Raw genomic sequence first — 13,003 nt, 5'->3', positions numbered from 1 at the left:
GTATGTATGTATGTATGTATGTATGTATGTATTTAAAGAGTTTTAGGGTTGCCTTTTTAAAAATGTTTATTTATTTTTGAAGGAGAGGGGGTGGGTGCAGAGAGAGAGGGAGACACAGAATCCAAAGCAGGCTCCAGTCTCTGAGCTGTCAGCACAGAGACTGACACGGGGCTCAAACTCATGAGTGGTGAGATCATGACCTGAGCTGAAGTCAGACGCCCAGCTGTCTGAGCCACCCAGGTGCCCTTAGAGCATGCAACTCTTGATCTCAAGAGTCGTGAGTTTGATACCCACAGTGGGTGTATAGATTACTTAAGGAAGTAAAAATAATAATAAAATAAAATTTAAGAATCTTAACATTTTTACATACTAAAATATTTATGGATGAAATATTATGTCTAGAATACCTCTATTTGCTTATTCACTTGTTTTAGATTCCATTTTGAGTGGAGTCATATGGTATTTGTCTTTCTCAGTCTAATTTACCTCACTTAGCATTATACCCTCTAGGTCCACCCATGCTGTCTCAAATGGCACAATCTCATCCTTTTTTATAGCTGTGTAAAACTCCATTTTGTGTGTTTGTGGGTGTGTACGTATCACATTGTCTTTATCAATTCATCTATTGATGGATACTTAGGTTGTTTCATGTCTTGGCTATCGTAAACAATGCTGTAATAAACACAGAGAGGCATATACCTTTTTGAGTTAGTGTTTTCATTTTCTTTGAGTAAACAGTAGTGGAATTATTGGATCATATGGTATTTCTATTTTTAATTTTTTGATGAATCTCCATACTCTTCTGCAGTGGCTGTGTCAATTTACATTCCCACCAACAGTGCAAAAGGGTTCCTTTTTCTCCACATCCTTATTAATAATTACTGTTTCTTGTCTTCTTGATTTTAGCCATTCTAACTGATGTGAAGTGATATCTTATTGTGATTTTGATTTGCAGTTCCCTGATGATGAGTGTTGTTGAGCATCTTTTCATGTCTCTGTTGGCCATCTGCACATCTTCTTTGGAAAAATGTCCATTTAGCTTCTCTGCCCATTTTTTTAATACTTTTTTTTTTTTTTTTTTTTTTTTTTAGAGAAAGAGAGCAAGTGGGGGAGAGGGGCAGAGGAAGAGAGTGAGAGTTTTAGGCAGGCTCCACACTCAGCATGGGGCCTTATGGGAGGCTTGATCCCACAATCTTGGGATCATGACCTGAGCCAAAATCAAAAGTCAGATGCTCACCCAACTGAGTCACCCAGGTACCCCTCTGCCCACTTTTAATCAGATTATTTGTTTTTGGGGTTTTGAGTCATATAAGTTCTTTATATATTTTGGGTATTAACACCTTATCAGGTATATCATTTGCAAACATCTTCTCCTATTTAGTAGTTGTCTTTTACTTCTATAGTTTCCTTTGCTGTGCAAAAGCTTTTTATTCTGATGTAGTGCGAATAGTTTATTTTTGTTTTTGTCTTACTTGCCTTAGGAGACATATCTAGAAAACTGTTGCTATGCTCAGTGTCACAGAAATTACTGCCTGTGTGCTTTCTCTTCTAGGATTTTTATGGTTTCAGGTCTCGTGTTTAGGTCTTTAATCCATTTTGAGTTTTTTTTCTTTTTTGTATGTTGCTAAAAGTAGTCCAGTTTCATTCTTATACATGAAGCTGTCCGGTTTTCCCAACACCATTTATTGAAAAGACTATCTTTTCCCCATTGTATATTCCAGCATCCTTTGTCATAGATTAATTGATCATAGAAATGTGGGTTTATTTATGGGCTTTCTATCCTGTTGCATTGATCTATGTGTTTATTTTTCTGCCAGTATCATTCTATTTTGATTACTACAGATTTGTAGTATTATTTTGAAATCTGAAACTGTGATACCTCCAGCTTTGCTCTTCTTTCTCAGGATTGCTTTGGCTATTCAGGGTCTTCTGTGGGTCCATACAAATTTTAGTATTATTTGTTCTAGTTTTGTGAAAAATGCTATTGGTATTTTGATAGGGATTGCACTGAATCTGCAGATTGCTTTGGGTAATATGGATATTCTGACAATATTAATTCTTCCAATCCATGAGAATTAAATATCTTTCCATTTGTTTGTGTCATTTTCAATTTCTTTCATCAGTGTTTTATAGTTTTCAGAGTACACGTCTTTCACCTCTTTGGTTAAGTTTATTCCTAGGTACTTTATTACTTTTGATGCAATTGAAAGTGGTGTTGTTTTTCAAATTTCTCTTTCTGGGACTTTACTGTTAGTGCTAACAATAAAGTCATTACTTTGTTGTTAGTAAATAGCACAGAGTTCTGCATATTAGTTTTGTATCCTGTAACTTGACTGAAGTGGTTTATTACTTCCAGTAGCTTTTTGGTAGAGTCTTTAGGATTTTCTCTATAAAGTATCATGTGGTCTGCAAATAGTGACAGTTTAACTTTTTTAAAAAAAAGTTTTTAGTGTTTATTTATTATTGACAGAGAGAGAGAGAGAGAGAGACCGAGCATGAGTGGGGGGAGGGGCAGAGAGAGGGAGACAGAATTTGAAACAGGCTCCAGGCTCTGAGCTGTCAGCACAGAGCCCGACGCGGGGCTCGAACTCATGGACAGCGAGATCATAACCTGAGCCGAAGTCGGACGCTCAACCGACTGAGTCACCCAGGCGCCCCCCACCTTTTTTTTCTTTTTTTTAGCAATATGCATGCATCTTGTTTCTTTTTCTTGTCTCATTGCTGTGGGTGGCTAGGACTTCCAGTACTAGGTTGAATAAAAGTGGTGAGAGTGGATAACCTTGTCTTTTCCTGCCCTTAAAGGAAAAGCTTTCAGTTTTTCACCATTGAGTATAATGTTAGCTGTGGGGTTTTCCTATATGGCCTTTATTATATTGAGGTATGTTCCCTCTAACCCCATTTTGTTGAAAATTTTTATCATGAATCTTGTCAAATGCTTTTTCTGCATCTACTGAGATGATCATATAATTTTCCCCCTCATTTTCTTGATGTCATTTATGACATTGATTGACTTACAGATATTGAACCATGCTTGCATCCTGGGAATAAATCCCATTTGATCATGGTGAGTGATCTTTTAATGTATTGTTTTATGCAGTTTGCTAATATTTTGTTGAGGATTTTCCATCTATGTTCATCATGCATATTGGCCTGTAGTTTTATTTTTTAGTGGTGTCATTGTCTGTTTTTGGTATCAGGGTAATGTTGGCCTCATAGAATGTATTTAGAAGCTTTCCTTCTCCAGTTTTCGGGAAGAATTTGAGGGGAATAGATATTAACTCTTCTTTAAATGTCTGGTAAAATTCATTATGTGAATACATCTGGTCCTGGACTTTTATTCTGTGATAGTTTTTTGATTACCAATTCAATTTTGTTACTTTTACTTGGTCTGCTCAGATTTTCTATTTCTTCCTTGTTTAGCTTTGGAAGATTAGATTTATCCATTTCTTCCAGGCTGTCCAGTTTGTTGGCATATACTTTTTCACAGTATTTTCTTATGATCCTTTGTGTTTCTGTGGTGTCAGTCGCTGTTTATCCTCTCTCATTTCTGATAATAGGCATTCTAACTGGTGTGAAGTGAGTTCATTGTGGTTTTGATTTGCATTTCCTTGATGATTAGTGACACTGAGCACTTTTTCACGTTCCTGTTGGCAATCCGTAGATCTTCTTTGGAAAAATGTCCATTTAAATCTTCTGCTCATTTTTAAATCAAATTGTTTGCTTTCCTATTTTATGTTGTATGTTGTATGAGTTCTTTATATATTTTGGATGTTAACCCCTTATGAGATACATGGTTTGTAGATATTTTCACCTATTCGGTACATTGCCCTTTCATCTTATTGATGATTTCCTTTACTGTGAAAAATATTTTTAGTCTGTTGTAGTCCCATTGTTTATGTTTGTCTTTGTTGCCTTTGCTTTTGGTATCAGTTTAAAAAAAAAGTCATTGCCAAGACCAATGTGAAGGAACTTACTGCCTGTGTTTTCTTCTCAGAGTTTTATGGTTTCAAGTCTTTTATTCAGGACTTTAATCCATTTTCAGTTAATTTTTGTATATGGTATAATATACTTGTCTAGTTTCATTCTTTTGCATATGGCTATCCAGTTTTCACAACACCTTTTATTAAAAAGACTGTCTTTTTCCCATTGTATATTCCTGGCTCCTTTGTTGCAAATTAATTGACCATATATGCATGGGTTTATTTCTGGGCTCTCTATTCTGTTCCATCAATCTCTGTGTTGTTTTCTTTAATGTTGTTAATTTATTTTTAAGAGAGAGAGAGAGCAAGAGAGAGAGCACAAGCAGGGGAGGGGCAGAGAAAGAGGGGGGCAGAAGATCTGAAGCAGGCTCTGCACTGACAGAAGTGAGCACATTTGGGACTCAGACTCATGACCTATGAGATCATGACCTGACCAAAGTTGAACATTCAAACAACCGAGCTACCCAGGCATCCCTCTCTATATATGTATTTTGAAGTTTATTTATTTATTTTGAGAGAGAGAAAGAGAGCAGGGGAAGGGAAGAGAGAAGGAGACAGAGAATCCCAAGCAGGATCTGTGCTGTCAGCACATGAACCATGAGATTTTGACCTAAGCTGAAACCAAGAGTCAGATGCTTAACTGAGTCACCCCCCAGGTGCCCCTTTTCTTAAATGTTTATTTATTTTGAGAGGGGGGTGGAGAGGCAGAGAGAGAGAGAGAGAGAGAGAGAGAGAGAGAGAGAGAATCCCAAGCAGGACTCGCACGGTCAGTGCAGAGCTCAACTTGGGGCTCAGTCTCACAAACTGTGAGATCATGACCTGAGCCAAAATCAAGAGTTGGATACTCAACCGACTGAGCCACCCAGACACCCCTCTATATCTATTTTTATGCCAACATATTGTTCTGATTGCTACAGCTCTGTGATATAGTTTAAAATCATATAAGGTGATGCCTCCAGCTTTGTTCTTCTTTCTCAATATTGCTTTGGCTATTTGATGTCTTTTATGGTTTTACACAAACTTTTCCATTGTTTGTTCTATTTCTGTAAAATATGGCATCAGAATTTTGATAAAGATTGCACTGAAAGTGTAGATTTCTTGGAGTTGTATGGTCATCTTAACAATGTTAATTCTTTAAAAAAAAATTTAAGTGTTTATTTATTTTTGAGAGAGAAAGAGAGACAGAGTGCAAATAGGGGATGGGCAGAGAGAGAGGGAGACACAGAATCCGAAGCAGGTTCCAGGCTCCGAGCTGTCAGCACAGAGCCTGACACAGGGCTCAAACTCACGAACCATGAGATCATGACCTGAGCTGTAGTCGGATGCTTAACTGACTAAGCCGCCCAGGCACCCCAATAATGTTAATTCTTTTCATCCATGGGTGTGGAATATCTTTCCATTTATTTATGTTTTCTTCTATTTCTTCCATCAATATCTTATAGTTTTAATGTAGCAGTCTTTTACCTCCTTGGTTAAATTTATTGCTAAGTATTTTTATTTCTTGATGTAATTCCAAATATGATTGTTTTCTTAATTTCTCTTTCAGACTGCTGTTAGTGTACAGCCACACAAGAGAATTTTGAATATTGATTTTGTATCCTGCAGTTAATTTTATCTTTTCAAAGAACCAGCTTCTAGTTTCATTGATATTTTCTATTGTTATTGTAATCTCTATTTCATTTCTTTCTTTTTTTTAATGTTTTATTCATTTTTGAGAGAGAGAGAGGGAGAGAGACAGACAGACACAGAGCATGAGCAGGGGAGGGGCAGAAAGAGAGGGAGACACAGAATACCAAGCAGGCTCCAAACTCTGAGCTGTCAGCACAGAGCCTGACGCAAGGTTTGAACCCATGAACCGTCAAGATCACGACCTGAGCTAAAGTCGGATGCTTAACTGACTAAGCCACCCAGGCGCCCCATCTACTTCATTTATTTCTGTTCTTATCTTTGTTATTTCCTTCTACCTACCTACTTTGGGCTTCATTTCTTATTTTTCTAGTTTCTTGGGGTGTAATATTGTTTGATATTTTTCTTGTTAGTTGATTTAGGCATTTAAGCTATGAACCTCTATCTTAGAAGTGTTTTTGCTGCATCCCATTCCCTCCTCATTTGTCTCAAGTTACTGGTTGATTTGTATTTCAATTTATTTTTTGATGCATTGGTTGTTCAGTAGCATGTTGTTTAATCCCCACATATCTGTGAATTTTCCAGTTTTCTATTTATCATTGATTTCCAGTTTTATACCACTGCAGTCAGAAAATTTGCATGATATATTAATCTTCTTTTTTAAATTTTTTAAAATGTTTATTTTTTCTATTGTTTTTTAATGTTTATTCATTCTTGAGAGACAGAGCATGAGTGGGGGTGGGGCAGAGAGAGAGAGGAAGACCCAGAATCTGAAGCAGGCTCCAGGGTCAGAGCTGTCAGTGCAGAGCCTGACGTGGGGCTCAAACCCACAAACTGAGAGATCATGACCTGAGACAAAGTCATATGCTCAACCGACTGAGCCACCCAAGCATCCTTGATATGATACTAATCTTAAGACTTGCTTTGTGGCCTAACTCATGACCTCTCTATTCTGGAGAATGTTCCCTGTGTTTGAGAAGAATGTGTATTCTGTTCATTTTGGATGGGATGTTCTGTAAATATCTGTTAAGTTCTATCTGGTTGAATGTGTTGTTCAAGGCTGATATTTCCGTTTTGATTTTCTGTCTGGATTATCCACTAATGAAAGTGGGATAATAACGTCCTCTACTATGATTGTATTGCTGTGTATTTCTCCCTTTAGTTCTGTTATTATTTGTTTTATATGTTCAGCAACTCCTATGCAGAACGCATAAATAGGTACCAATGTTATGTCATCTTATTCAATTGAACGCTTCTTCTTCATGTAATGCTCTTGTCTTGAAGCCTATTTTGTGTGATATAAGTATAGCCAACACTGCTTTCTTTTGGTTTCCATTTGCACAGAATATCCTTTTCCATCCCTTCACTTTCAGTCTGTGTGTTTGTCCTTACATCTGTTGAGTCTCTTATCAGCAGTACATAGATGGATTTTTTTTTTAATCCAGCCAGCCACTTGGTTTTTTGATTAGAGAATTTAGTCCATTTACATTTAAAGTAATTACTGATAGGTATGTACAAGTATACCTCTGAGATATTTCAGTTTCATTTACAGACCACTACAATAAATTGTATATCACAATAAAATGAATCACATAATTTTTTTTGTTTTCCAGTGCATATAAACATTGTTTAGACTGTACTATAGTTTATTAAGTGTGTGATAGCATTATGTCGTACATACCTTAGTTTAAAAAACATTGTGAATAATGCTAACCATCATGTGAGCTTTCAGCAAGCTGCGGTTACTGATCACAGAGTACTATAACAAACGCAATAATGAAAATTTGAAATATTGTGAGAATTACCAAAATGTGACACAGAGACATGAAATGAGCAGATGAGATGGTATTGGGAAAATGGTGTTGACAGACTTGCTTGATGCAGGGTTGCCATAAACCTTCCAATATGTAAAACAAAAACAAAAACAAAACAGTAGTATTTGCAAAGCACAATAAAGTGAAGCACAATGATATGAGGTATGGCTGTACTTATGCCATTTTGTTAACTTATGCCATTTTGTTAACTGTATTCTGGCTGGTTTGTAGTTTCTCTGTGTTTCTTTCTTCTCTCCTCTCTCTTTTGTTTTGTTGACTTTCTTTTGTGGCATAGATTCCTTCTTCCTTATCTTTTATGTATCTACTACAGGTTTTTTGCTTTGTGGTTACCATGAGGCTTACACACAAAAACTTGTAACAGTGTATTTTAAGTAGATAATAACTTAAGGTTGATCACAATCTAAAGTGCTACATTTTTACTAACCCCTTGCACATTGTTTTTGATGTCATAGTTTACATCTTTTTTTCCTGTGCATCCCTTAAGAAATTATTATTTTTAGTACTTTTGTCTTTTCACCTTCACACTAGCTTTATAAGTAACTAACCCACTACCTTTACTATACAGTTATCTTTCCAGTGAGATTTATTCTTTCATTAGTTTTGTTACTAATTAGTACCTACCCCCCCCCCCCCCCAGCATAAAAAGTCACTTTCACATTTCTTGTAAGGCTAGTTTGTGATGATGAATCCCTTTAGCTTTTGCTTATCTGGAAAACAATTTCTCCTTCAATTCTGTATGAAAACTTTGCTGCACAGAGTATTCTTGTGTGGAAGTTTTTTTCTCTCAGCACTTTGAATATATTGTGCCACTCACTTCTGACCTGCAATGTTTCTGCTGAAAAATCTACTGATAGCCTTATGGGGTTTATCTTGCATGTAACAGAAGTTATTTTTCTCTTGCTGCTTGTAAGATCTCTCCTTGTGTTTAACTTTCAATGTTTAAATTATAATGTGTCTTTGTTGGGGTCTCTTTGGGTTCATCCTATTTGTAACTCTCTGGGCTTCCTGGATCTGGATGTCTGTTTCCCTCCCCAAATTAGGGAAGCTTTCAGTCATTATTTCTTTAAAAATTGTCAGCCCCTTTCTCTCTTCTTTTGGGCCCCTATAATGTGAATGTTAGTCCACCTGATGTTGTTCTGTAAGTTCCTTAATATATCTTTACTTTTTTCCCCCCACTCTTTTTTCTTTTTATTGCTCTGTTTAGGTGTATGCCACTGCTTTGCTTTCAGGTTCACAGATCCTTTCTTCTGCCTTGTCTAGTCTTCTACTGAACCCTGTGGTGTACCTTTCAGTTCAGTTATTATATCCTTCAGCTCTGTGACTTCTATTTGGTATCTTCTTATATTTTGTATCTCTTGGTTGAAGTTCTTACTGTGTTCAACCATTCTTCTCCTGAGTTCAAAGGGCATCTTTACAACTATCATTTTGAACTCTTTATCAGGCAAATTACTTATCTCCATTAGAGTAAGGTGTCTCCCCCACCCCTGTCACTGAGGTTTTATCTTATTCTCTTGTTTGGAACATATTCCTCCGTTTCTTCTATTTCCTTGACTCTCTTGTGTTCATTTCTATGCATTAGATAAAATAACCACCTCTTCTAGTCTTGATGAAGTGGCCTTGTGTAAAAGATGACGCTTATCATTTAACCTTGCCCTAGGTCTTGGTTGTCCTTCAAAACTTTGTGATTGTCCAAGAAGCTTACTTTATTTTTAATAACTCCCAGTAGTTGAGGATGTTCCAGTCCTGTCATTGTCCCAAAGGGAGGATCTCAGTGAGCACCTAGATGCATGTTGTCTAGAAGCCAGACACTCAAGCAGTAGCTTTTAAAGTATACAAATATATATAGTCCAATGGGACTACAAGTGTAAGCCTCCCTGGCCACTAGAGCCAGGAGATCCGGAGGTGTCCTGTGGGTTACAAAAACGAGGCTCTAGACAAATGCATAAGTTCCTTTATGGGAGATACTGGCAAGCTGTAGAGAGACATAGGGAAGTAGAGAGATGGCCTCCATCAGCTTATGTTCCCTCAGAGCACCTTCACAGGTTCCTAGATGTGTGTCAAACCTGAATCCTGCCAAAGCTCATGCCAAAGCTCCCAGAAAAGCAAATAGGTAGAGAAAAACTGTTTCAAAATGCTTTCCATCAAGATTTATGAAATATTTCAGCCCTAAAGTGTCTTCTGTACACTCAATAATTTCTTTCTTTCTCTGAATATCACTTGCAAGGAAGCTGCTATACCACTGGTTTTAGCATTTACTCTCTTGCATTTTGTCTACCTTCCTGGTGGAGAATCAAACTCTGGCTCCCAATTTGCATTTCTATAATGACATAATTCCACTATTTTGGTTACCAATTGCCAACTAAGATGATATATTTCTGTCACCCCCCCCCCCTAAAAATGATAAAGAAACAGTAGAGATCAAGAAAGGAGATTTTTACAGGGTGCCCTGGCTGGTTCAGTTGGTGGAGCATGTGACTCTTAATCGTGGGGTTATGAGTTTGAGCTCCATGCTGGGTGCAGAGATTACTTAGAAAAAAAAGAGATTTTTAAAATGACTAATCAGGGGCGCCTGGGTGGCGCAGTCGGTTAAGCGTCCGACTTCAGCCAGGTCACGATCTCGCGGTCCGTGAGTTTGAGCCCCGCGTCAGGCTCTGGGCTGATGGCTCAGAGCCTGGAGCCTGTTTCCGATTCTGTGTCTCCCTCTCTCTCTGCCTCTCCCCCGTTCATGCTCTGTCTCTCTCTGTCCCAAAAATAAATAAACGTTGAAAAAAAATAAATAAATAAAATGACTAATCAAATGGTCAATTATACAGCAAAGATGTTCAAGAAACAAAGATGAAATAGATAAATGATATTAAAGAAATTAACTACAAATAACAATTTAGGTGATAAGTACAGATTTTATAAGAAATGGATAGCAATGGATTTAAAAACAAATGACGTTGTTTGTATAGTTTCCTTTTGCCTGACTTTGAGTAACGTAATAAATTTTTAATAATGTAAATGCAATGATATATATAAACATAGAATATAAGTGTAAACTGATACAATTACTTTGTAAAATCTTTTGCATCACCTACTAAAGCTGAACACGTGCATATTCCCCAGGACTTACCGATTCCACTTAGTTATATACCCACCAGAAATGCATATATGTTAAGCAGAAGATAGGCATAAAAATGTTCCTAGTAGCCCTAATCATAGCAGACTAAAAATGGAAACAACCTAGTTGCTTATCTAGAATAAAAGGATGCCTATACTGTGGCATGTTAATTCAAGGAAAGAGTATACACCATTGAAACTAAACTTCAGCTATGTTAACTTACTGTTTTTCTATTATTTTTCTGGTATTATCTTTTTTCTATATATAGATATTGATAACATCTAAAAAGATAATACCAGAAAATAATTGAAAAACAGTAAGTTGTTTAATTGATGGTGGTTCATTACATGGAGACAATAATGTGAATGCATACTTTATATTATATACAAGTGGACTCTAGATGAATTTCTGACCTATACTTGAAAGGTCAAGATATAAAGCATATAAAAGAAAAAGGATAAATATCTTTGCAGCTCCAGGCAGGAGAAGATTTTTCTTAAGTAAGACTCCAAGGGCACCTGGGTGGCTTAGTTGGTTAAGCGTCTGACTTGGCTCAGGTCATGAGCTGACAGTTCTTGAGTTCAAGCCCCATGTTGGGCTCTGTGCTGACAGCTCAGAGCCTGGAGCCTGCTTCAGATTTCTGTGTCTCCCTCTCTCTGCACCTCCCCTACTCACACTCTGTCTCTCTCTGTCTCTCAAAAATAAATAAACACTAAAAAAAAAAAAAGGCTGCAAAAAAAGTAGAAAGTATGAGGTCAAAAAGAGTGGGGGGGGGAGCGGGGAGGCAGAGTGGTTTGGTTCAACAAAAGTCGGCTTTTTCTTGAAAAATAAAATATCCATGGACAAAGTTAATGGTTGGATGAGTAGATGAGAGACAAGAAAATGATTAAAACTTAAACTTTTTTTTACGTAGGCTTCACTCCCAGTGCAAAGTCCAACGTGGGGCTTGAACTCACAACTCTGAGATCAAGACCTGAGCTGAGGTCAATAATTGGACACTTAACTGACTGAGTCACGAAGATGCTCTGATAACTGAAACATTTAAAACCAATATTCAACTAATATAGAGAGTGGAATGTATACAGCACTCTGTAAATCAACAAGAAAAGGGCATAAACTTAAATGGAAAATGGGCAAAAGGTTATGACCAGGCAATTCAGAAGAGAAGCTTGTGTAAATGTGGTAAGAGATGCTCAAAATCAGTAGCCATCAGAGAATTGAAAATAGCAACAGTGATATTAGCACATACTAAGGATGTTGGTAAAAAATAGAAACTTCAATAATACCAGACTTTGGCGGAGATGTGCACTAGGTGAGAGTGGAAATTGTGATTGCCATTTAAGAACAATCTTGCAGAATTTAGTTAAATTGTCTGCTTTCCCTGTGTCCCTGCAACCATAACTGAAAAATTATTGCGCAGACCCGTAAAAGGACCTGTAGAAGGATCTTCTTCACAGTGTTGTTTGTGGTGATAGAAAGCCACGTGTCCATCATTAGGGGGGTATATAAATAAAATAAAACACACACTAGTAAGCAGGCAGCATTCAGAAGAAATTAAGGCAAAGTACTGGATAAAAAAAGTAATATAGAGAATGAAATTTACAGCTTTGGTGACCATACGTCTCCATCTATCTAGGCCGTTCCAATTCATACACGCTGTCCCAGCAAAAATATTAATAGCACTATCTTTCACTGTCTATAGTTTACACAATATATTGTATGACCATCTTATCTGTGAATAGTAAATAAAAAAAAAAACACTCAAAACCACATTATTTGTTTTTGCTACACACATATCTAAGGACATTCACTGGGAAGGGGATTTATATTAGGATGACAAATGAGACAACGGAAATAAAATAAAAACAAATGAATGACACCACACTATACAACTAAGTATAAAACACTGCTCTTTGCTCTAAGGTAAAAAGTGATTCTTGACTATAGTTTGAAAAAAATTAAACACTTACAGTACTTCTGGTACTAAAAATGTGGTAGCTTGGGCTGTTACTGGAATACCTGTGGAGGAAAAGGTCAAATATAAATATTAAAACTAATTTCTCCTCCAAATAAGAGGGATTGTATAGCAAACCCTTAAGTTGACATAAGTGCAGAGGGAAGTTTTGCATATGACAGAGGCAATATTCAATAAATGGAACTGGAAAACGGAACTGGACTCATAAGGAGAAAGAAATGATTGCAGCCCTACCTTAGATCATTAAAGGAAACCAACTCCGTCGGGATACGAAATGTCAAAAACAAAATGTTAACGCTCTTAGTAGAAAATGTAGGTACATATCTGTTAGACCTTGAGCAAAGGAAGAATTCGTTCAATAAGACATCTACCCTGACTTTTGCCTGCAACTTTGTCTGCACTAATTATCTCAATGAATTTAGTATTCTCGTCCGTTATGAATGTAGACCAGGGGGTGTCAAACCATGCCTTACAGGTCCAATTC

At 36.9% G+C, this 13,003-nt stretch overlaps 1 protein-coding gene across 3 annotated transcripts in view; it reads right to left on the bottom strand.

Annotated features, from left to right (window-relative positions):
• Nucleotides 1-13,003, bottom strand: part of CATSPERE (catsper channel auxiliary subunit epsilon) — a 201,828-nt gene that overhangs the window by 187,931 nt on the left and 894 nt on the right. For 2 of the 3 annotated variants that reach the window (XR_015245774.1, XM_086693172.1), the window contains exons 2-3: nt 12,754-12,852; nt 12,515-12,563 (exon numbers count right to left, since the gene is read on the bottom strand). Coding sequence is in view for 2 of the 3 variants with exons in the window: in XM_086693172.1 (XP_086549298.1) it covers nt 12,515-12,563; nt 12,754-12,852 (148 nt within the window). In the remaining variant the exon portion in view is untranslated. The remainder of the gene's footprint in view (nt 1-12,514; nt 12,564-12,753; nt 12,853-13,003) is intronic. The other variant, XM_086693173.1, reaches the window with a different exon arrangement.

Source organism: Puma concolor, chromosome E4, assembly GCF_028749965.1.
Source record: "Puma concolor isolate L17-30 chromosome E4, mPumCon1.1.hap2, whole genome shotgun sequence".
NCBI classification, from domain to species: Eukaryota; Metazoa; Chordata; class Mammalia; order Carnivora; family Felidae; genus Puma; species Puma concolor.
This window is presented reverse-complemented; position numbering and strand designations above follow the sequence as displayed.